Source organism: Apostichopus japonicus, chromosome 1 (genome assembly GCF_037975245.1).
Source record: "Apostichopus japonicus isolate 1M-3 chromosome 1, ASM3797524v1, whole genome shotgun sequence".
Classification (NCBI taxonomy): domain Eukaryota; kingdom Metazoa; phylum Echinodermata; class Holothuroidea; order Aspidochirotida; family Stichopodidae; genus Apostichopus; species Apostichopus japonicus.
In genome coordinates, this window is record NC_092561.1 from 4,861,676 (window position 1) to 4,884,427 (window position 22,752).

The 22,752-nt window shown below is 37.8% G+C and overlaps 1 protein-coding gene across 3 annotated transcripts in view; it reads left to right on the top strand.

Moving 5' to 3' along the window:
* LOC139962069 (serine/threonine-protein kinase SMG1-like) overlaps positions 1 to 22,752 on the top strand; it is a 72,987-nt gene that overhangs the window by 40,699 nt on the left and 9,536 nt on the right. For 2 of the 3 annotated variants that reach the window (XM_071962048.1, XM_071961962.1), the window contains exons 43-68: positions 293 to 486; positions 1,447 to 1,600; positions 2,078 to 2,161; positions 2,977 to 3,077; positions 3,411 to 3,564; positions 4,017 to 4,136; positions 4,964 to 5,238; positions 6,037 to 6,216; positions 7,485 to 7,657; positions 8,374 to 8,546; positions 8,862 to 8,947; positions 10,393 to 10,619; positions 11,378 to 11,470; positions 12,472 to 12,587; positions 13,492 to 13,569; positions 14,672 to 14,851; positions 15,469 to 15,717; positions 16,320 to 16,440; positions 16,669 to 16,787; positions 17,571 to 17,803; positions 18,209 to 18,340; positions 19,072 to 19,276; positions 20,111 to 20,235; positions 20,672 to 20,876; positions 21,366 to 21,591; positions 21,907 to 21,985. In XM_071962048.1, coding sequence (XP_071818149.1) covers positions 293 to 486; positions 1,447 to 1,600; positions 2,078 to 2,161; positions 2,977 to 3,077; positions 3,411 to 3,564; positions 4,017 to 4,136; positions 4,964 to 5,238; positions 6,037 to 6,216; positions 7,485 to 7,657; positions 8,374 to 8,546; positions 8,862 to 8,947; positions 10,393 to 10,619; positions 11,378 to 11,470; positions 12,472 to 12,587; positions 13,492 to 13,569; positions 14,672 to 14,851; positions 15,469 to 15,717; positions 16,320 to 16,440; positions 16,669 to 16,787; positions 17,571 to 17,803; positions 18,209 to 18,340; positions 19,072 to 19,276; positions 20,111 to 20,235; positions 20,672 to 20,876; positions 21,366 to 21,591; positions 21,907 to 21,985 — 4,082 coding nt within the window. The remainder of the gene's footprint in view (positions 1 to 292; positions 487 to 1,446; positions 1,601 to 2,077; positions 2,162 to 2,976; positions 3,078 to 3,410; positions 3,565 to 4,016; positions 4,137 to 4,963; positions 5,239 to 6,036; positions 6,217 to 7,484; positions 7,658 to 8,373; positions 8,547 to 8,861; positions 8,948 to 10,392; positions 10,620 to 11,377; positions 11,471 to 12,471; positions 12,588 to 13,491; positions 13,570 to 14,671; positions 14,852 to 15,468; positions 15,718 to 16,319; positions 16,441 to 16,668; positions 16,788 to 17,570; positions 17,804 to 18,208; positions 18,341 to 19,071; positions 19,277 to 20,110; positions 20,236 to 20,671; positions 20,877 to 21,365; positions 21,592 to 21,906; positions 21,986 to 22,752) is intronic. The other variant, XM_071962134.1, reaches the window with a different exon arrangement.

Genomic DNA, 22,752 nt, shown 5'->3' on the forward strand with positions numbered 1-22,752 from the left:
GGTGGGGCAGAGTGTTGTTGGAGGGGGGGAGGCGGAAAGGTCCCCTTAGATTCAAGTATAGCATTTAGCTCAAGTATTACTAAATCATTTGCATATATATATGTTCTATACTGTACAATTGTGGCCCCCATAAGAGTTGGGTAGAAACAACTCAACCAAATATTTCTGTTACCTTGTCAACAAAAGCAACCATTTCCCCCTCCAAGTTTCAATGCAAACCAGTCAGATATATATTTGGTGTTGAGTTGTATCCAGAGAAAAGTACACCACAAGTTTTTCCTCTCTGCCGCAGGTCTTGACCATAAGTAGCATGTCCAACTCTATCAACATACTACCAACCAAGACCAAACCTAAGAAATTGGTGTTCACCGGCAGCGATGGAAAACGGCACACGTACCTCTTCAAAGGCCTAGAGGATCTTCATCTGGACGAACGGATCATGCAGTTCCTCACCATCGTAAACACCATGTTTGGCAGGAATAGAAAGTGAGTTTTACACATCAGTTCCATCCTCAATGCAATAAATTAACGATATTGTTACCGCTCAGCTGTATTTGATGATGACCAAAAAAATTAGAGATATTGTTACCGCTCAACCGTATTTGATGATGATAAGAAAGTCTCAGTCTGAACAAGACTAGTTACTGTAGTCTTAAAGAACAAGAGGAATAAAAAAAAAGGATATTAAAGCTACCAAATTCTGGTTAAGTTTTTTAAGAAAGTAATAATTAATAAATTGATAGAAACTTGTGCTATCATTGCCTGTACCTTGAACTAATCTTCTCTTCATACGCAGTGAGTTTTCCAGCAAACTCTTTGCACTTAGAGAATTAAATTTACTGTTCATATGTCGTGTAGCAGTGTTGTGAAGGCTCGGAACTATTTGTCATGTAAAATAATAAGGTTCCCGCGTAGCAAAGACTTCTATACATCTTTACACTTTTATAATAACTTGACCCAGTTAGCCAAGCATTTTGCAATGCGATGCTTAATAAAGTATTCGCTGACTCTGTTTTGGAAGATATTATAATAATGTTTGATTTGATATGTTACTTACCACAAGGAGCTAGCTCATTAGTATCATCATTTTCTATAAATGCTGTAGCTTGTTAAGCTTGACTCAAGTGTCAATTCTAGTCATGAAGAAAACAGCCAAAATACCTTAAAAATAGTTTGATTTGCTTTAAAATTTGCACACAATCAAAATAATATAAAATCTATGGGGCAGACATTTTATAGTTGGATTCGATTTCAAATTGTTTATTAATTATGACAAAAAAAAAGATTAAAAGAAAGTGTCTTTTACTTGATCATTGCCACCTGCATTTTTAAAAGTGTGCAGTAGGTTGACTAAAACTGACAAAAACCTGGCCCCCCCCCCCAAAGAAAACAACTGCTTCGTACACAAAGGATATGTTTCTATTAAATCATTACTTTGTCAATCAGGAGTGATGCCTCATTGTACCATGCGTGCCATTATTCTGTCACGCCCCTTGGACCAAGATCCGGGCTGATCCAGTGGGTAGATGGAGCCTTTGCTCTCTACGGCCTCTACAAGAGATGGCAACAGAGGGAGGCAGTCAGCATGTCCATCAGTAAGGTAAGCCAACCAAAATAAATATGACAAATCTTATTTTTCTGGTTGTAAGATAAGCAGCATTATCAGCTATGATGACCATTCTAGTGTGATTGATTCGTTTGGTATTGAATTTGGTAGAAATTGGTTACCAGATGCTCAAACTTACTATATACGAAGATTTTTTTGCGGTTAAATAAATGTGAAAACGTTTGTAAATTTATTTCCATGTTTTTATCAGTTGATACTTTGAAGAGGATAAATTATTATTTAGATAGTTAGATGTTAGTTACATGATAGGTCAATAAACTGTGTTAGCAACTGAAGAATTCAGTTTACAAATATATATTTTGTTTATCAATTGTTCTATGTTTTTTTTTGCCTTTGTTGTTATTGTCGTTGTTGTTGTTGATGATGATTTCTCTACCCCCTTGTCCTCTTTCATCATTACTGTCACTCATCTCATCTCACTTTTTTTTCCCTTGCCTAATTTTGTCGTAGGGTGGAGAGACAGTCACAGCTCAGCCACCGATGAGACCGAGTGAGCTGTACTTCAACAAGATAACCAGTGCTCTTAAGAAGGAGGTAACAATCAAACATAGTAACATCATAATTGACAAAGTAGTATAATAACAATAATAATAATAATAAATAAGTTCTTAATATAGCGCCAAATACCAAAAAGCCTCTAGGCGCTTTACAAAACCTAAAACGAATAGAAACATAAAAAGACAGAGAAATCAAAGAAATAAAATGTCTAGAAAACACATAAACGAAAATTAAACAGTATGTAAAATACGAACACAAAAATCTAAAAACACGAAAAGACTATAAAACAGACCAAAACCTATAAAAAACAAAACAAAGGATAAGCACATCAAAATAGAGTTTTACAAAAGTAAAAGTCTGGATAAAAACACGAGCAAATAATGGTGACAAAATCATGTTGAGAAACTAAAAAGATGTGTTTTTAAAATTTTCTTAAATATGGCGAGAGATTTGGAGTATATATCTACAAATTATATAATGTTAGGCAATGTATTGTAGTATGGAACAAAGGATTTAGAATCAGAAAGAGAATAGAATAGGATTGAAGTGATTTGATTTATAAAATCTCTCTCTGCTTCCCTCAAACATTTCAGACCATCGTATCGTAGGGATTGCAATATCATCTCTCACCAGAGCTCCCAATTTAGGTCTTTCTTTTGCAGCCAGAACTGCTCGCAAACTTTTGTCATGGACGGAAAATTAACATTCCCACAGAATAGAGGGATAAAAACTAAACCCATTGTAAGAGTAGGTCATATTCCGATACAATGATGACATTTCCTGTGAAAGTAGAGAATCTTCCAACCGTTACCCCAAAAGTGCTTAAGATGACCATGTGTTCCTACTTTTAGGGACTGTCAGTTACAACACCTCGTAAGGACTGGCCCTTGAGTCTCCAGTGCGAAGTGTTAGACGAACTAATCCACGAGACGCCAGAGGACCTTTTAGCTAAGTAAGTTTTCATCAATTTTTCTTTCGTCTTCTTTTGAATTTGCTTGACTTTTTTTTACTTTAACTAATCTTTGTCCTTATGTGTCTCAATTTTCAGAAAGTTAAAAGTTTCTGTTACTTTTTGATGATTTTACTTCTTTTTTTAAGCATTCCCATTTTCAGTCGTAGTACCAGAAGATATTTTCTTCAACTTCTTTGAAAATGCTGCATTTCATCAGACTTTGCAAAACTACTTTAGTTGTATCTTCTCAGCGTTTTTATGTTGCTAGTTTCTCTTTCAGTTATACTTTGTAATATTTATTAACATATGATCAACTTGTTTTTATTCAAACAGAGAGCTATGGTGCTCTACGGGTGGCGCTAACGAGTGGTGGTACCTCACGCAATCATTCTCCCGTTCTACAGCTGTAATGTCCATCATTGGTTACATCATAGGTCTCGGAGATCGTCACCTGGACAACGTCCTCGTCAACTTCTTGACCGGAGAGGTCTGCATCCTTATACCCCGTGATATTTGTCAATTATGTTAATTAGATTCACCTTAATAGTTGGCATGGTTCTCTGAATGGAAGAAAGGCCTTTTCTAAGTCGGTTGAATTCACCATATTGTTAAATGCTATGGAAGGAAGCTTTTGGAAAGGAAATTAAGAAACAGAATTAAACAAGTGCATAATATAGCCCCACCCCCCTCCCACCCCACCCGACTCCCCAAGTAATGTCACATGTACTTTTTTCTTGACAAGATTTTCATGAATTGTTTCTTTTAATTAAATTGTCTTCATTCAGTGGTAAACATTGAGAAGCAAAGAGCTTTCAGAAAAGAATGGTGCTTTCTGCATTTGATCGATAACTTAATAGCACAACATCTTATTCATTAGCTAGAGTCACCAATAGCTCTTGACGAATCAATTAATGTCATCATTTATTTTTTGCTTTTCAGGTGGTTCACATCGACTACAATGTCTGCTTTGAGAAAGGGAAAAATCTACGAATCCCAGAGCGTGTTCCGTTCAGACTAACACAGAACATACAGCAAGCCTTAGGTCTGACAGGAATTGAGGTAAAGAGACAGAAAGCGAATGAAATAACACCAGAAAAGGGAGGCTCCTTGTTTTTTCAAAGTTGACGATTCCTGTCTACTTTCTGAATGTGGGATGAAAATATTTACCAATCCCAAATTAAGTTGCCTGTGGATTAAACTTCATAACATCCACATACATATAGTACCATTGTTTAAATAGGGAGATGATCATGAGATTCCTTTGATTCCAAGAGGACTTTAGCAGTGGGTGGGTCATACATTGATTTCTGATGTTGAGGTTATGAAGATTACGGAAAGACATAGTTTCAAGTGTATAACTGGAGAAACGTTAAACGTGGTATGGTAGATTCCAACTTGATACAAGATTCCTGTCTGTCAAAGTGGAGGTTAAAGGTCATTTGAGGTTGATAGAGATCATAGTTTGAAAACTTTGTAAAATGCAATAATTCCAAAATTATGCAAAGCTTGAATGAATGTCATAAATTGAGCATAGGTCTGTATTGACATTAGTGTATCGCAAGAATCCAACAGGTGAAAGCGTGAATGAACTAAATACTTCATATGTATTTTCCATGTCAAAGTAAGAGGCAAGGAATCACAAAGCCTTTCAGCAATACTTTCTGATTTATTTGTTGATAAAGTTACAAAACTATCTGGGAATTGAAATCGGGAGAAAAGTATAGTTGATGTCTGTTTAAGTTTTGACATGAATTCCTCTACCAATGTGGCCATAATTTAAAGGTGAAAATGCAAACAATGATATGCTCTTTCTCACAAAAATCACTCGTACTCACAAAACATATACAAAACAATGTAAATTTTCAAAAATGATTTCATATCCAAAGGGCGCCTTCCGATATTCTTGCGAGGAGGTCCTGAAAATCCTCCGCAAGGGCAGGGAGACCCTCCTTACTCTCTTGGAAGCATTCGTCTATGACCCCTTGGTGGACTGGACTACCGGGAATGAAGGAGGCTTCGCGGGGGCCTTCTATGGGGGTGGACACCTGAACCCAGTCGTAGCCGACGGGGGAGAGAGGAGAAGAGAAATGGAAAGAGAGGCGACAAGGTCGTTGTTCTCATCCAAAGTGGCAGAGCTGAAAGGAGAATGGTACAACATTAGGTAAGAGATAAAGCTACACTTTGATCAGGATTATAGTGTAGAGTAGGGTTGCCCTAACTTTATCCCCCCACGAACCCCCTGTGGATGTCAGAGTTTTCCACGAACCCCGAACTTTTCGAGACACTATCTGAGTCATTATTATACTATAATACGCACAACACTGCTTCGTAATAATATTGTAATGATAAAAAACAAGAGATGAACAAATATTTATTTGGCAACTACAAGATCAGGTCACGATTTGTACCACGCATTGATCACCCATCACACACGATGAGGCGGATGCTCCTGTTTTTCCTCCACGGGTAACATGATACCCGAGCTGTCTTGGAGAGGGCCACCCTCATGTTGAGGCCGATGTCAAGGCGTGCCCGCAGCTTTGTTTTCATAACGAACAACTTCTGTACATAACTAAATTATAAGATATATCAGATTTTAGTTCAACCAAGAGTATCCTAGTTTTGACTTTCAGAAACGTCTCACAAACCCCCTGGGGTGGACTCATGCACCCCTTGGGGATTCATTCACCCCAGTTAGGAACCCCTTGTGTAGAGGATCAGATCTTGATTCAATCAAATGCTCGTTTGTATCCCTAGATAAGTTGTTTTATTTGAAAAGTGTTATTGTTAACACCTTTCGTGACTTTGCTTTCTTTTTATGTAAGAGATGAGTTGTACCAAGCTCTGATAAACCTGAAAGATAGCAAAGAAGAATGTCTGGCACCATCAAAAAGAGTTATTTTATTTGAAAAGTATTTTTTTTAACACCTTTCATGATTTTGCTTTCTTTTCATGCTAGAGATGAGTTGTACCAAGCTCTGATGAATCTGAAAGACGGCATAGAGGAATGTCTGGGCACCATCAGGAAGAAGGAGGACGTCAGCCAGGCCAATGAACATTTCTCCAAACAGCTAGAGTTGCTTCAAGCTGCTCTGAAAGACAAAGCACAGAAGCATCCTCTGTTCACCTTACAAGACAGGTATGAAGCTATGACGTGGACTTATAATATATTAAAATATAATATATATTATATATAATATATATATATATATATATATATATATATATATATATAATATAACGAAAATCCACGTTTACTCCAAAAGAAAATATTATATTCTCTGGTTTTCTCTAATAATATATATACATATATATATATATATATATATATATATATATATATATATATATATATAATATGTTAAAATAGGGTTAATTTTGCGTGTTCCCTAAATTCGCATTCTGTGTTTATACATCTGTAGCTGCACTGCTAGACACTGCAGTCGCTGTGTGCTTCAGTCAAATTGTAACCACTTTTCAATCTCAATTTTAATTTGGAACCTTAACAAAAACAGCCAAAATTCCCACAGAAATTAAGTATCATCAATTTTTGAGACACTTTTGTGGATTATCTCACACATTTAGCAGAATTTATATAGTAAACTTGAAAGCATGAGCAAACTTAGGGAAGTTTTCATTCCTTTGTGCAGTAAAATGTTCAACCTTTGCAAGTATAATTCTTTCTCTTCATGGGGTGGGGGAGGGTGGGGAGGGCATGGGGTATGGAGAAGCCACAACAACTTGCAAGACATCATACCCAGTTTCATTAGAAACAGAGATTATCTCTTCAGCAACGCTGATTCAATATATCAGACAATAGAGATTATCTCTTCCGACTATTTGTAATTCTGGAATCCATAACTTCACAATTTCCTGTAAAAAGTTAGAGGGCGTGAAGTTTCGATCCTACCGGGATTTTGCTCTTTAAGAGGCTGACTGTTAAGAGGCCTCTGAAAAAGAAGATCCTAGGTAGAATGGAAACTTCAGGCTTTCTGACTTTTACATATTTTACCTACACAGGCTTTTTGCAGTAGATAAGCTAAGTGGAGTGTTAGTTCAGTGGTTAATGCCGGTGCTTTCCAATCGTAAGGTCCCCGGTTCAAGTCACTCCAAGATTAATGTATGTTGTCCAGTTACAGAGTTGTTGACAATTCATAATCATGGATGTTAAATATGAATCTGAGAGACTGGCTTCAGTCAGATTGCGGCTTTGATAAGCCAAGGAGGCTTCTTCGCGAGTTCCTGCTTGCAGGAGGATCTAAAATGCATACATACATACATACATACACGCATGCATACTACATACATACATATATACATACATACATAGTGTGCTATCAGGTTTTCTTTCTCTCTCTCTTTCATAATTGCCTCTCAGTTTTAAAATGTCAATCGTATCTTTCTCAGGTGGCAGGAAGTGGAACAGATTGATAGCACCAGGAGTCAGATCCTGATCGAAATAGACAAACGTATGAGAGATGGACAGAGGTTCTATCTCCAGCACAAACTCGCTCTGGACACGGTCAGAGGTCAACAGTTGAACGCTGTCGTAGCCTACCTCTCGAAGCCACTCGATCTAGGTAACTATATGTGTGGTGGAATAGTACAGTGGTATATGTCTTCAGTGAAGCGTTTCCCGATTCATAGATTTCTTTTGTGTGTGTCTTTTGTCCTTGTGCACTCTGAGTTCTGAGGAAGATTTTGTGCCTTATAAGTACCATTTATTATTATTATTATGATTATTATTATTATTATGATTATTATTATTATTGTTATTATTATTATTATTATCATGATCATTATCATGATCATTATTATTATGTTCAACTGGTTGTGTTATACATTCAACTATAAAGCCTAACATAGCAACCTCTTTATTTCTAGACAGATTTTTTTCTAGTGGTATTTGCATGCTGAAGTATGTAAGTCTTAGCAAAAGACATTTTAGATTGGCCCTAGTCAACACAGAATTGTCATATTCAGGTGTATCGAGGAACTTACACATTAATGTTGTGAGTTCTAGTGGATATTTACATGTCATAGCGGCTGGATATCTCATGGTTGGAAGCTCAAGTCATTTGGTCAACGATCATTTTCTAATGCCACTCCTACTCTTTGGAACTCACTTCCACTGCACATCAAGTCGGCACCCAACGTTAACATTTTCAAAAGCAGACTCAAAACTTATCTATTTTTGACTGCCTTCCTTGAGCACTAGCGCCACTGAGCATTGGTTTTCCTCTGGATATTGGCACTATATAAATTTGCATTTATCATTATTATTATTATTTTACAGGCCAACAAACATATGTAACAGCTGCTGGTTTCCTCCAGAGGGCTGGACAGGGCCACTTGGTTGCACAGTATGAAAAGTTAGAACAGGAGTTAAACCAGGCAGTGCACCAGAGGAGAAAACAACTGAACCATTGCATGGAGAAGCTACAGCTGTATTGCTCTGTTGCTGTCAAGGTAAGACATACATACCATCTTGTATGGGTGCATGCTGTATTTGGTAGACTTTGTATTGCTCTGCAGATGTGAGGGTAGCAGATATGTTTATGAGGTTAAACCACTGAATGGAGAAATTACAATTGTGGTGATTTGGTAGCAGACAAAGTTACAGAGGAGTTACATATAACAACTTTTTTAAAACTTAAGAGCTGTTCTCTTCTAAAGCTTTCAAGGTAACATATGTTTTCATGTCAAGAAGTAATTACTGAAGTAATTAATTTCTGATTCCTTATCTTATTTTTTCCTTTTCGTTTCTTCCTTTTACATGTGTAGTTTCCAGAGAACTTTGCTGAACAGAACAGAATTTATGTATGGCAAGGCTGGTTACAACAGTTATATCAAGACATGAATCCAGATATGTAAGTATCTGTTGTTGTTTCCTTGGCTTGATTTATATAAGTTCGATACTTTCATGGTATCATGGATCATTGTCCCAGGCAGACTGACACGATTTACCAGAAGAATTCAAGTTTTCACAATCATAGGAATAGACTGGATATTCTGGTGGCTGACAATGTAACATTTGTTTTGAAGAGAAAAATGTAGCATACTGGTTGAAAATCCCAACGCAATACCTTGTCCCTAACTTGAGATATGGTTGATTGAATGAATCGTGCCTTTACATCAGCCGGGCCCAAGCTCTGGAATGGTCTGCCCATATCTGTGTGGAGTTCTCCCACTCTCATTCAGTTCAAGTCTTGCTTGAAGACTCATTTTATTAAGTTGGCTTTCTATTAGGGTTGTACAGCGCTATTGAATACTTCGTAGATTTTAGCGCTTTATAAGTTCATTTATTATCCCATTTTGACTGGACAAACCTTTCCGGTACTCCAGGAAGTGGATCACAGCCGGTGCCTTCCAATCATAAGGTCCCGAGTTCCAGTCACTCCAAGATTAATGTATGTCGTCCAGTTACAGAGTTGTTGACAATTCATAATCATGGATGATAAATATGAAATCTAAGGGACTGACTTCTGTCAGCTTGCGGCTTTGATAAGCCAATGAGGCTTCTTTGCGAGTTCCTGCTTGCAGGAGGATCTAAAAAACAATACAATACAACAACACTAACCCCTATAAACTCTGTTTTTAATACTGTATGTATGTATTTTTAGATCCTCCTGCAAGCAGGAACTAGCGAAGAAGCCTCATTGGATCTAAAAATACATACAGCGGGTAGTCTGTGATGTCATCAATGTAGATATTCTTCAAAAGCTTTACTTTCATGTTATAATCTTCTTGTTGATTTGTCCTTGAAATCTTTTACATTTTATGATGTTTGCACTTTAGCTGTTAATTTTCTCGGTAGTAAGAATCTGATCAAATAGCAACTATTTGGTAGAAATTTTGTGGATGAATGATTGACATATTGTAAAGAAAAACAGAAAACTTTATCATAATTTTTTATTTGTCGTGCTGACTTCACTCACATCTGCTGAACATTGCTGGATGCATTTTAACAGTATCATCAAATCTGAAAGAAAAGAACTATATCTTTGCAGTACAAAATTCTATAACGATTGGGTCTGGTCCTAACGATGCAGACAATTTCAGCGACTTAGCGATGAGCGCCATCCATCATCATAACATCCCTTTTGTTTTGTCAAAAACAGAAATCTTTTTCAGTTGTCTTGCCTCACTCTGTTGTTATTGGAAGCATTTTATAAATATCGTCAAATTTGAAGAAAGAATTACATCTTTTTGTGATGCCAAATGCTATGATGGACTGGATCTTACTTTGCAGACAATTTCAGCAACTTAGCGATGAGCTCCATCCATCATAACATCCTTTTTGTTTTATCGACAGCTGTAAGAGACTCCTGCAGCAGTTCCAGCGTGAATATTCAGCACCCTCGGCCAGACAGGTGAAGGAGATACTAGCCAAAGAGATCCAGCTAGCCAGAGCTGCTACCAAAGCTAAAGGAGTACTGAAGGAGACTAACATGAGGGGCAAGGTGGAGCTACAAGAGATGGCATCTGGAGGTAGCACTAGGGTGGAAAACCTTCACAAACAGCTTCAGAAGTTACTGCAAGGTAGGTTAGAACGATAGGAACGAAATCAGAAACATGTACATTTATGGTCAAAATTATAACAAATTAGCTTATCTTGACACTTTGAAAATATTTTAGTTTGATTATGAGTTTAACCTGGATAGCCCTCGCTTGGTTTATACCCGGAAAAAAGTGGCAATATTCCGGGTATCAATTGATCTACGAAGTAACCCAAGCTGTCTTCCTCATCTTAGCGTAATGAATTATCTGCAGCAGGAGTAAACTTTTACAGACTAGCTTGAAGAGTAAGATAAGGCATACAGCTTTGGTTACTTTGTAGTACCCGGAAAATACGCCAGTCTTTTCTAGCTATGAAGCAAGTCAGGGCTAACCAGGCTGAACTTGTAACAGGCATGAGCTTTTTCCTTGAATTGGCGGATTATCGGTGATTTTTTTTTTCTACCTCCGAGATTTACACCTCTCAATTTCCGTGAATTTCTATTTGTATCATTTGATCGGTCTTTCGCATGTTTTTCATTACCTATGGATATCCAACCTGCAGGAGACAAACACTATTATCTGTATCTGTAGCATACGCAAAGTGGAGCCTATACCGCAATTTTTGCAAAGTTCCGTGATTTTTTTTTACCCCAGGCTCATCCCTGTTGTAAAGTTTGCATTCTAATTGAAAGTCTCTGCAGCATCTGGTCCCCACCAGCCCCTCGTTTGTAGAGTGCGTGGGTAGTTCATATTAACGAAATGTATGTTTTAATTCCTTTTGGTGTTCTTCGTCCCAACAGGTAGCAGTGTGCCCCTGATCATCTCTCCGACAGTTTTACCCCATATTCTTTCCATAATGGAAGCTGTTGACAAGATGGATGCTGAAATGATCGGTGAAATATATTTTTAATCATTATCTGGAAAGAAATGTTAGTTATTTATAACAAAAGTAGAGGCACTTCTTTTCAATACCAAAAAAAAAAAATTGAAGAGAAAGTTTTACCTTCACCTTTTTAATGAAATTCTTAAAAGATGTTACACTTCTTTCCAAGCTCTGCCAAAAGCTAGATCTCTGAAGTTTGATGTTGGTGTTTTCTCTTATGAAAAATACAATTCCCTAAATAACAATGTTTCTCCCACATAACACCCATAATTATGGGGGTTACATTTGGTATTGATCTTGTTACCATGTCAACCATTTGAAGGAAAGGTAAATAAATGCCTTGAAAAATAGTGTGTCACATATAGTCTGCCAAAATCATACCAGAAATGGCAAAGTAGTGACATAATAGTGATGATTTGAGAAGAATTAGAGTTCATTAGATTAACTTTGTGATACATAAAGTTTACTGGATTGGATGAAACTATTTTGGAAACTTGTCAACTTTCCAGTTTATTTTAATCGTAGAGATATCTTAGTGTAATGGAAGGGCTAGTATTGTTACCATGCATATTACACAACCTGGTCAGAAATAATAAAAAAGCACCTGTTTCATTGTAGAGTACAGCTGTATACATTCACATTACGCGGATATACTGAAGGCCACTCGAGCGGCGCCCTCATTTTCTCAAAGTCCAGTTTGCGCTTCATCTAAATCATACTGTTATGTAAATGTCTCATCTTCATTGATTGGCTTTCTGAAAAACCTTTAAATACATCAACGAATCGTAATACACTCATTCGTCACATGACCTTCGCAAATTGGATCGTATACGCATTTTCTCGGTGACTCGTGTCCATAACTCCAAAATTACGTTTGATGAGAATTCTTCTGAGATTTCATGGAGAATGCAAGGCCCATGCACCACAAAGTTACCATATTACCCCATTATCGCTACATTTCACCGTCCCTTTCTCTACATACCTAAATGTTCTTTTTCCTTGAATTTTTAGGTTCAGAAGATGGGTTGTACAAGAATGTTGTCGTCAAGGATGGTCCGTTGGTTAAGCTGGAAGACTCGCTTCATGCAGCTGAAAACATCCTCTCATTGCCCCCTCTATTGGCTGAGGTAAGGAGAGGGGAAGGGTGGAGTATTTTTCTATGATTTTATATTATATGATTTCATAATAGATTTAACAAATGCTAAAAGTAGAATTGGGGCTTGATTGTAATTTTCAATGACATGTTTTGACCGGTTTTGTGTTTTTATTGGTAGGAATGTAAATGATGTAAGCAACATTGTTGTACATATAATTCCAGAAATCTTTTTTGTGAAAAAAATATGAAATAAACACATTGTGTTTCTCAGCCACCACCATTCATGCTTTTCTTAAAAAATGTTCTCCCAAGATCTTTTAGGCTATGACTATCATCATATTTGAAACTAGATGGAAAGCAGTGTACGAATTTAATATTCGTTCTTCTCCTGTGTGTAATATTTCACTTGCATGCGCCTATGTATTTTAGATCCTCCTGCAAGCAGGAGCTTGCAAAGAAGCCATCATTGGCTTATCAAGGCAAAAGGCTGACCGATGTAAGTCTCTTAGATTGATATTTTAACATCTATGATTATGAATTGTCAATTGTCAACAACTCTGTAACTGGACGACATACATCTTGAGTGATTCGAACTCAGGACCTTGTGATTGAAAGGCACCGGTGTTAACCACTGAGCTAACACTCCACTATGTGATAGTTCAGAGTATTAATTGATAAAGAATGCAAACCATTGAACATGTGTACCTCAACAGCAACCACAGAACAGTCATGGTGAACACACAAAATAATGCTTGTATGTTTTGCAAATGTTGCGCTGTAAACTTTGATCTTTCTGGTAAGGGAAAAGACCATGAGTGGTGCTCAGAATACTTCATTCTACTTCTAAAGGTTAACAGCTTTGGCATTGAAAGAAACAAGACTATTTACTATGATGTGAACATTTTTTGGTTAATTTATAATTGGTTATCTCACAGATTCAGGATGAGACCAAACCGTTGGAGAAAATACTACAATGTATCCATTTCATAAACTCATCCATTGACCAATTGCTGGTATGTATTTCAGAGATTAATAGCCTTCCTTCTTACCATCAGATATTGCTGTTTTTTGGTTAATTTTATGCCATAGACATTTATTTTCAAGTCATAAACCCATAGATCTTCTCACTAATGAATACGCATCATGATGTTATATTGCTGCATTGTGACTGAATATAGCTACATCATTGTTTATAGAGATATATCATCTATATTTATAGCTACATTATAAATGTATGTAGCTACATCATGATTGCATAGCTACATTGTTATAGAGATGTGTCATCATGATTATATATGAATATAGCTACATTATTGTTGATAGAGTAACACCATCTATGTTTATAGCTATATCATGAATATATATATGAATATGGCTACATTATTGTTGATGGAGTAACACCATCTATGTTTATAGCTATATCATGATTATATATATGAATATAGCTACATTATTGTTGATAGAGTAACACCGTCTACGTTTATAGCTATGCATATAGCTACAGTATGTTGATAGAGTAACACCGTCTACGTTTATAGCTATGTCACGATTACATATGAATATAGCTACAATATTGCTGATAAGAGGAACTCTGTCTAGGTTTATAGCTAAAAATATAGCTACAGTATTGTTGATAGAGTAACACCGTCTACGTTTATAGCTATGTCTTGATTACATATGAATATAGCTACAGTATTGCTGATAAGAGGAACACTGTCTATGTTTACAGCTATGAAAATAGCTACAGTATTGTTGATAGAGTTACACCGTCTACGTTTATAGCTATGTCATGATTATATATGAATACAGCTACATTATTGCTGATAACAGGAACACCGTCTACGTTACAGCTATGACTATAGCTACAGTATGTTGATAGAGTAACACCGTCTATGTTTATAGCTATTTCATGATTACATATGAATATAGCTGCATTATTGCTGATAAAAGGAACACCGTCTACGTTTACAGCTATGAATATAGCTAACAGAATTGTTGGTAGAGTAACACCATCTATGTTTATAGCTATGTCATGATTACATATGAATATAGCTGCATTATTGTTTATATGAAACTTCTTCACTTAGTTGTTTATTCCTTGTTATGACTTCTCAGTTGCTGTTCAGTCATTTTGAGCAGCTCTGGTTACCAGAGATAGTCGAGCTACTTCAAGAGGGGGATCGATCCCTTCAGAGCACCATCGGGATTCTGAATGACCTCATCAAGGATTGTCCAATGGGATTGCAGGAAATGATCACAGCGATGGAGTTGTCGCTCCAGTCTGCAGCAGATGCAGTGAGTTCTGTAATCCTCTGGATTTTGTTGATAGAAATCTGTTTTATGGTTGGAAGTGTGTGGTGTAGTGGTTATTAGATTGTTCACCTCACTACCTCCAGGTTCCCACTTCAAATTATAACCCCGGAGCCAAATTCTCTGATGTATTCAAGACTTGTTGCTGTGTTGAGCAGAGTCTTCTGGGAGTTTGTTTCTCTTACTTCTGGCTTATAAAACTTAGAAAAATGATTTCAGTTCTGTTGTTTTTAATGTTTCTAAAACAATTTTTGTTCACAATGGCTGCACTGCAGTTATGATAAATGGCATGGTGGCTTCACATCCCTCAGTATATGAGAAAGTGGGTCAGATGCTAAGGGTACCCTCTGGTCCGTCAGATTTATATGTTAAAGTGGTGCTCCTAGGAGCCGGAATGGGTGAGATAATTAGCACACCTTCCTCATTATTTGTCTTCGCTCTTATTGCAAAGAGAAAGCTTGGTATATGTCACTGTTCATCCAGTGTCATCAGATTGCTTGGGTTTCAAGTGACCTCACCCATGAAAATTACTCAACTAAACTAAACTTCTTCTAACTAAACTAATAGCTATCCTTTTACCTGTCTCTCTTCCTACCATACAGCCTCAGATCACACTGGTAGAAGCCTGTCACATGCTCCAGGCTAAGTACCAGAGCTTCCTGGGTAGTTTCATGACCGGTAGCAAGTCCCACCTGGCTCCGACCCAGGCCGAGAACCTCATCCTAGACATGAACGAACACTTCAAACTGATCCGGGATAACTTGGAGAAGATGATACTCAGCAGAGAGTCCTTGGAGATACTGAGGAACTGGGAGAGTTGGAACATTATGAAAGAAGCCACATCTGTAAAGGTAAAGATATGCTGCCCTCTAAAGGTTAAAGCAAGACCAACTGGGAATATTTTATTTCTTTGGTTCTTCAGACTTGCAGTTAAGTGGCAGCTGTGTACAGATTCTTGGGTGGATTATAGTTTTTAGGGGTTTGCTATTTTCTGTACCTGTTTTTGTATATGCAAACATTTTTGTCATCTAGCATTTTCTGACATTTCATTTTGGACTAGTTCCCATATATATAAATAAATATATATATATATGTATATATATATACATACATATACATAGATTTTTATTACTTATTTTACATTTATTGATTAACTTTTTTGGTTGGGGGCAAGGGAAGGGGGCCTGGGTCTTTCATGCTGTTGGAGTCTTTAGTGCAATTTTGTTATATCCTTTTGCACTTGCTTGACTTCCTTGTCAATTTTACTTTTCTCCTTAGTTATCTATGAAAGAAACCCTTAAAAATGTGATTTTTCAACTGTGTATTCAGGAGTAAAAGTAGAAAGTGCTAATTTTGATGACAATACTTCATTCTCTTTTTGATGAAACTCATGTCCTTTTTTTATCTTTCCTTCTTCTTTTTCTTCTTATTTGTTTCTCTTCATTCCTGGCAGACTACCCTCATCACCTCTGAAAACCTAGCACAAGTGAAAGATCTGTTATTCCTCTACCAGGTCCAGTTTACCCAACAGGTCCTGAGAGCAGCTCAGCAGTATGTCACCAACAAGCCTAAAGGTAAAAAAGAGGGTTTACAATTCGAGGAAATTCAGAGAAATAATTCTTGCAACCTGCAAAAAGAGGAACATAATCTTAAAACATTATAGCTAAACAGTCAATTCCTATTTTGCCATTTTTAAGATTATGTTTATTTCATAATTAACCTTGATACCTTAAACCTGTCTCAAGAAGAATCTAACATAAGCGTATTTACCAAAAGCAATCTCGCCATGTTTTTGTTTACAGAAAATGGTACTTCATCGAAAGGAAAACGGTACAACTCTCAAAGCAAACAGAGTCTGAACAACCAGACAGCCGTCATGGAACCAGTGAAGAAATGTATCGGAAGAATCGCCCAGAAGATGGTAACTTTATTAATTACTTCTAATTAGGTAATCCAAGTACATGAAGAAGGTTATTTACATCAGGAACTCCTTACCTTCTGGAAAAATGATTTATGCATTTTCCCGCGCCATCGGTGCTCAACTCACAAAAAAAAACTACCACCAACTATACCGTAGCCTGCCAAGGGCAGCCGATCTAGCCAGCTCTGTCTGGCCAGATCCGGTGCCTTGGTCTGGTCATTCCTTTCCTGTGACTTGCTCTGTTCAGTTGCAAGTCTACATTGAAGGTTTTGATGCTTGTTTCGCACCCGCTCAGCTCACTTAAAGCCTTATTATCTCCCGTTTTGGTGAGTTTGCTCCTGTTTAGTCCCTTTGGGACACCTTTTTCCATCCGGGGATACGTCGGGGAAGGGTTTTTCCTTCCTTTCGTGTTTGGCCGAGCGTAGCTAGCTTCTGCGAGTTCCCCCCATATTGTTTTGTGTGGGAGTTTGTCGGGGTAACTTCCCTGCTCTGCCTGGACAAAATGTCTGTTGGATATTTACACTGGTGATTAATCTGAATTTAGTTGAAACACGGACATGTAGTGAATCAGAACCATCCCCTTGGGGGGGGGGGGGTGGCAGTAGGGATAACAACTAGCATCAGGAAGGTCTTGGAATTGAGCTCTGGATGTCTAAAGTAAAGGTGGGTTTCCAGTCTGGGAGAAATCCAAGGGTTTCCCATCTGAAGTGGTCTTCACTTTCCAGTGGTATTCTCAATTTTATAAGATATATCTTTGAATTATATCTTATGTTATCTTTTCAGATCGTTGGTCTTGGATCAGAGCTCTTGAGGTGTGCAAGCATAATCACAGTGGCCCACGTCATCCCTGAAATGAGGTCAAGCCTCCCAGCTGTGGAAGGTATTGCAGGATTTGTTGGGCTGACTCAAGAACACCTGATGAAAACAACTGTGACGAATAACAGCAAATCAAAAGGAGAACTAGAGGACGCTGTTAAAGAATTGGTGGATGCGGTGTACGGTCTTAATAGGGTCAGGTGAGAGAGGTTATCAGGCTTAAATTTTTTGTAAAAACAATGAGAGAAGAGGCGGTAATTTGCAGCAATTCTTTGCACAAGTTGACAATTTCTTTTACAAGTGGAAAAATACAATTTCCTCTAAATATACATAATAGGTCTCTTGATTAAAGTTTTGAGCAATTAAAATCAGCATGGAGTTCTTGCTCGTTATTTATTCAACTAAATGCCTTTCATTCCCGGGTTCTTGCTTGTTATTTCAGAAATTATGTCAATTTTTCTTTTTTCTTGCAAGTTTGAAAAGACTACTTTAATGTACAATATGACACACAAGGATGATTTCAATCAAGATGAAAAAAAAAAAAAATGAAGAATTTCAACAAATCACCAGAATATCTCCGTGCCTGTTTTTGTTTCTTCGAGCAGACATCTGGAGTTGGAGATGCAGATGTTTCAGGAGTTGGTGAGTCGAGCGGAGGGAAGGGTCGTGATGATGCAGTGGTTATACGAGGATGTCCTCCTCACCGAGAGGAACTTCCGCTTCCAGCACCCGGCAAGGTATATAGCATCACATCACCTCCTTGTAACATCTCGATAAAGTTACATCATATCTGCCACGATAAGTTAGAAGAAGTTGAACTTATGAGAGGAACATCGTCCCTGTTACGTCGTCCATCAGTGTAGCATTTGTCAGTAGGACCGCCGTATTAAACTTGGATCGAAATGTTGACAATGGAAAGCAGATGTGTTTGAACACAGCGTATGCCCTCCACTCGGGGAGTAGCTAAACCGACATTAAGATTGCAGAGATGAAAATGTTACAGTGTTTGTCTGTGTATGTGATGGGTACACTAGAAGTGTCACTTGTTGAAAGCCCTAACTTTAAGAAATGACAAATATAAAATTGTCTTAGTTTGATGAATTTATAATTTGTCAATTATCTTAAAACGTGTTGAAAATTTGGTACGAATGTTAACGACCTTTGAAGATGATCAGTATTGGTGCCAATCATTAGCACGCTTAAAAAGGGCTAAAAGTTGCCAAATGGTACTTTCTGGAAGGTTGGGATTCCCCTAACTAAATCCAGACATTGGGTAAGATTTATATTAGACATTTAAATGTCTCAGTGAGGGCAAATGCTACAAGGCTAGCAGTAGACTGGTTGTTGAAGATTGAGCAACTGTGACCATTACTTGCAATTCTAGCATATTTGGTGGCAGTACCTATGACGGTCAAGGTGTGTGATACATTGGATGCGACAATAATGTTTGAATCTGATTTGATTTCAGGACTTTTGTAATGACTGGAATTCACCGGGAGTACCAACAGTTAGTGGTGATGGACCGGAGTATCTCATCCATGTTGGAAAAGATGGTGGCCATGCAGGGAGGGATCTCTCAGAGACTAAAGTGGGCAGCTGGGGCGAATCCCCAGGTCAGCGAAGTGCTAAAGACGGTTGAGAGTAGCCTGGAACACAAGACAACTGTTTATCAGGTGAGGGAAATTGACGTTATTGGAAAGATGAAGTCAGGTAGAATTTTACATTGTTGTATGGCACAACAACTAAAAATGAAAATTGGGAGTGTTATATTTTATTATTTTTTTTATTATTAATATTTTTTTTTATGTCTGTTTGGTTATCAAGGTAGTTTCTCGTTCAAGAAGAATATATAAATTATCAAGAATAACAAATGAATTCACAAATTAATGATATAAATTAACAAATTGAATGTGCTTCTTCATCTCATGTTAACTCTGGAAGAAAATTTATTTGCTCTGCGGGAGGAAGCATGGAACACAAGACAATAACTTGTTTGCATTTGAAAACCAAGTACATGCCAAAGCGATTGGGACTGTTTTCATAAATTTTGACTTTATTATGTTTATATTTGAAGGGAAGCTTAATTCTTCAAGCTATGATCTGCATTACTATGTGGTATCAAATCCCGCGAAACTTTACTCAAATCAATGCAGAAAGTTACCATAGAGTAGCTTATGACTAAATGGACACGTCAAGTTATATAATCCCTACATTTCATCCCTTCCCCTATTAAATTGGATTATATTTAATTTAATTAAATTAAAAAAGACTGCGCATACATGTAACACGGTATTCATAATGTCGTGAGAAGTGAAAAATTTCAAGTAGTCGGCCGATGAAAGCTGAAAAGTTAAAATCGTAAAAGGCCATCCTAAAACGTGGATCATTGAAATATTCTTTCGCAGTTCTTAACTAATAATCAATGTATCATAAAAGTGTGATCATTTAAAGTGGAGATAATTCGGTACAATTCGCATTTCAAACTGTCATCTTGTCTTGGTATACAGCTTGAGGCCAAACATTCCTCACAGCTGACAGCTCTTAGCAGTGCCATCCTACATTTTGAAGCTCATCGCACCAGGACCTCAGAAGCCATCAAGTCTGACGCTGCAGTGCATGACCTCTTTAAAAGGTAATTTTTATTTGTATTCATCCTGCGAAGGTTTGAAAACGATAAATTTAAAAAAAAAAAAAAGGAGTGTCGTGAGTCTTGACGTGTAGCTGTTGTGCTTGCTCCACAATTTGACCAAACCTTACGAGCTCTGGTCAAAATGAGGTAACGATTGAGGCACCCTGGTAGAATATGTTTTCACCATGCTTACATGTTCTAGTGAATTTGACCAAATACTGATAAATTTATCACATATCAGCCCAAACTATTCTCAAATATTTAATTTACGAATAAAAATGGAAGCTTTACATCTCTGTTTTCACCGAGACAGAGATATTTTCAGGTTAGCGCTTCTATGCCGATGGACAAGAAGTAGCTTTCATTGTTCGGGGATTTTAAACTGAAAATTGAATCAGTATTCCAAGAAAGACATTTACCACATCATTTGAACTCACAGGTGTGACGACATTGCCAAGCAGCGAAGCGAAAGCACTGCTCGTGTCTCAGATCTGGAGGTGAGCCTGGTAACCATGCGACCTCCGACCCAGGAGAAGCCCATTAACGCTAAATGGATCCGAGGATTAATTGACCTGGTCAAGAAGAAGATGGCTGAAGGAGAGAAACTGTTGTCTGCAGCCGAGGTGGAAGTCAACAGTGGAAAGGTACAAACATGGGGCGGGTACATACAAGGGGAGGGTACATACAAAGGGGTGAAACAAACAAGGAGCGGGTACAAACAAAGGGCGGGTAAATTCAAAGGGGCGGGTACAAACAAGGGGTGGGTACAACAAGGGGTGGGTACAACAAGGGGCGGGTACAACAAGGGGTGGGTACAACAAGGGGCGGGTTCTAGCAAGGGGCGGGTTCTAGCAAGGTGCAAGTCTTCTTCAGACAGGTTGCCTTATATAGTAAAGAATACAAAACGTTTACTAGTTCACACCTGTAAACAGTTATGTTGATTCAGTCCTCTTTGTTTCAGATACTTTACACTAGCACAGTTATTATCCATTTTTTCCGTATATTTTTGTTAACACCCCTGTTTGAATATTTTAAGAACAATATCATCTCCATTTTTCACTTACCACACAACTTTAATTTGTAATTCTATCGTGTATAGCTATATTGAGTTAATGTGTGTTTGTGTTTCTCAGGACTCTCTGCTTGGTAAATTGGAGCCAGTCTATGGCAAGATGTCAGACTTCCATAACATAGTGTCAGAGGTCAAACCTCACCTGAGGAGTCTGGCCCAAGAGGAGGAGGAAAACGGAGAAGGGTCGGACACAGAGTTCGGAGAGTCGGCCAAGAAGTTCCTGACGGACTATCGAGACTTCTCGGAAGATTTGGCGAGCATCGTGAAACAAGTCAGGAGAGAGAAAGGTTGGTCATTTGGTCTGTAAGGTCAAACAATCACTTCCTGGCTGAACAGGAAGTGATCATTTTCATAACTTTTATGTGGTCTGCTGCTTCATATGATCAGTTCTAGTTTAGACACTTATATACCGGTAGCAATGCCGTGCAGCTAAATTATGATATCCTTCTGTACCAATACAAAATAGCCACGTATAACATTGAGGTGCGGAATATTTGTCACAGATTACAGCCAAAATGTAGATTAGAAATGTTATTCCATGTCATTAAATCTAACATCTCTCATGGCCCTGTATATATTCCTTCCATCACTCACATCCACAGGTGAGAACGATGCCAACCGTTTGGAGATGTTATCTGACCTTCAGTCTAAGATGCCTGCATTTGCTGATGTAATGTCCAGGTAAAATATTTATGTCTATTTTTGATTCCTTGGTGGTAGCCGTAGGAATCTATGCGGTCATGACTGCGTGTGTATGTGTGTGTATGTGTGTGTGTGCGTGTGTCTGTGTGTGTGTGACGCCAAGCTTGAAATTAGGTTTTCTCAGCAATCCCAAGGTAGATTGATCTCATTCTTGGTACATAGGTTACCCATCATGAGTAGACGATCCCTATTTATTTTGGTGCTAATATCATGAATATTAATGAGTGGGCGGGGCTTAGAGTGATTTTCAACAAATGTCAATATCTTCGCAACCGTAAGTTAAATTTTCATGGAACTTGGTTTGGTGGTACAAGAGGAAAGTCCTCTATATGAATATGGTGACAGTTTGTCCAATCTCATTATTATTCATGAGGGGCGGGGCTAAGTGTTGTTTTTCGCAAAAAAGCTTGAAATTAGGTTTTCTCAGCAATCCCAAGGTGGATTGATCTCATTCTTGGTACATAGGTTACCCATCATGAGTAGACGATCCCTATTTATTTTGGTGCTAATATCATGAATATTAATGAGTGGGCGGGGCTTAGAGTGATTTTCAACAAATGTCAATATCTTCGCAACCGTAAGTTAAATTTTCATGGAACTTGGTTTGGTGGTACAAGAGGAAAGTCCTCTATATGAATATGGTGACAGTTTGTCCAATCTCATTATTATTCATGAGGGGCGGGGCTAAGTGTTGTTTTTCGCAAAAAAGCTTGAAATTAGGTTTTCTCAGCAATCCCAAGGTGGAT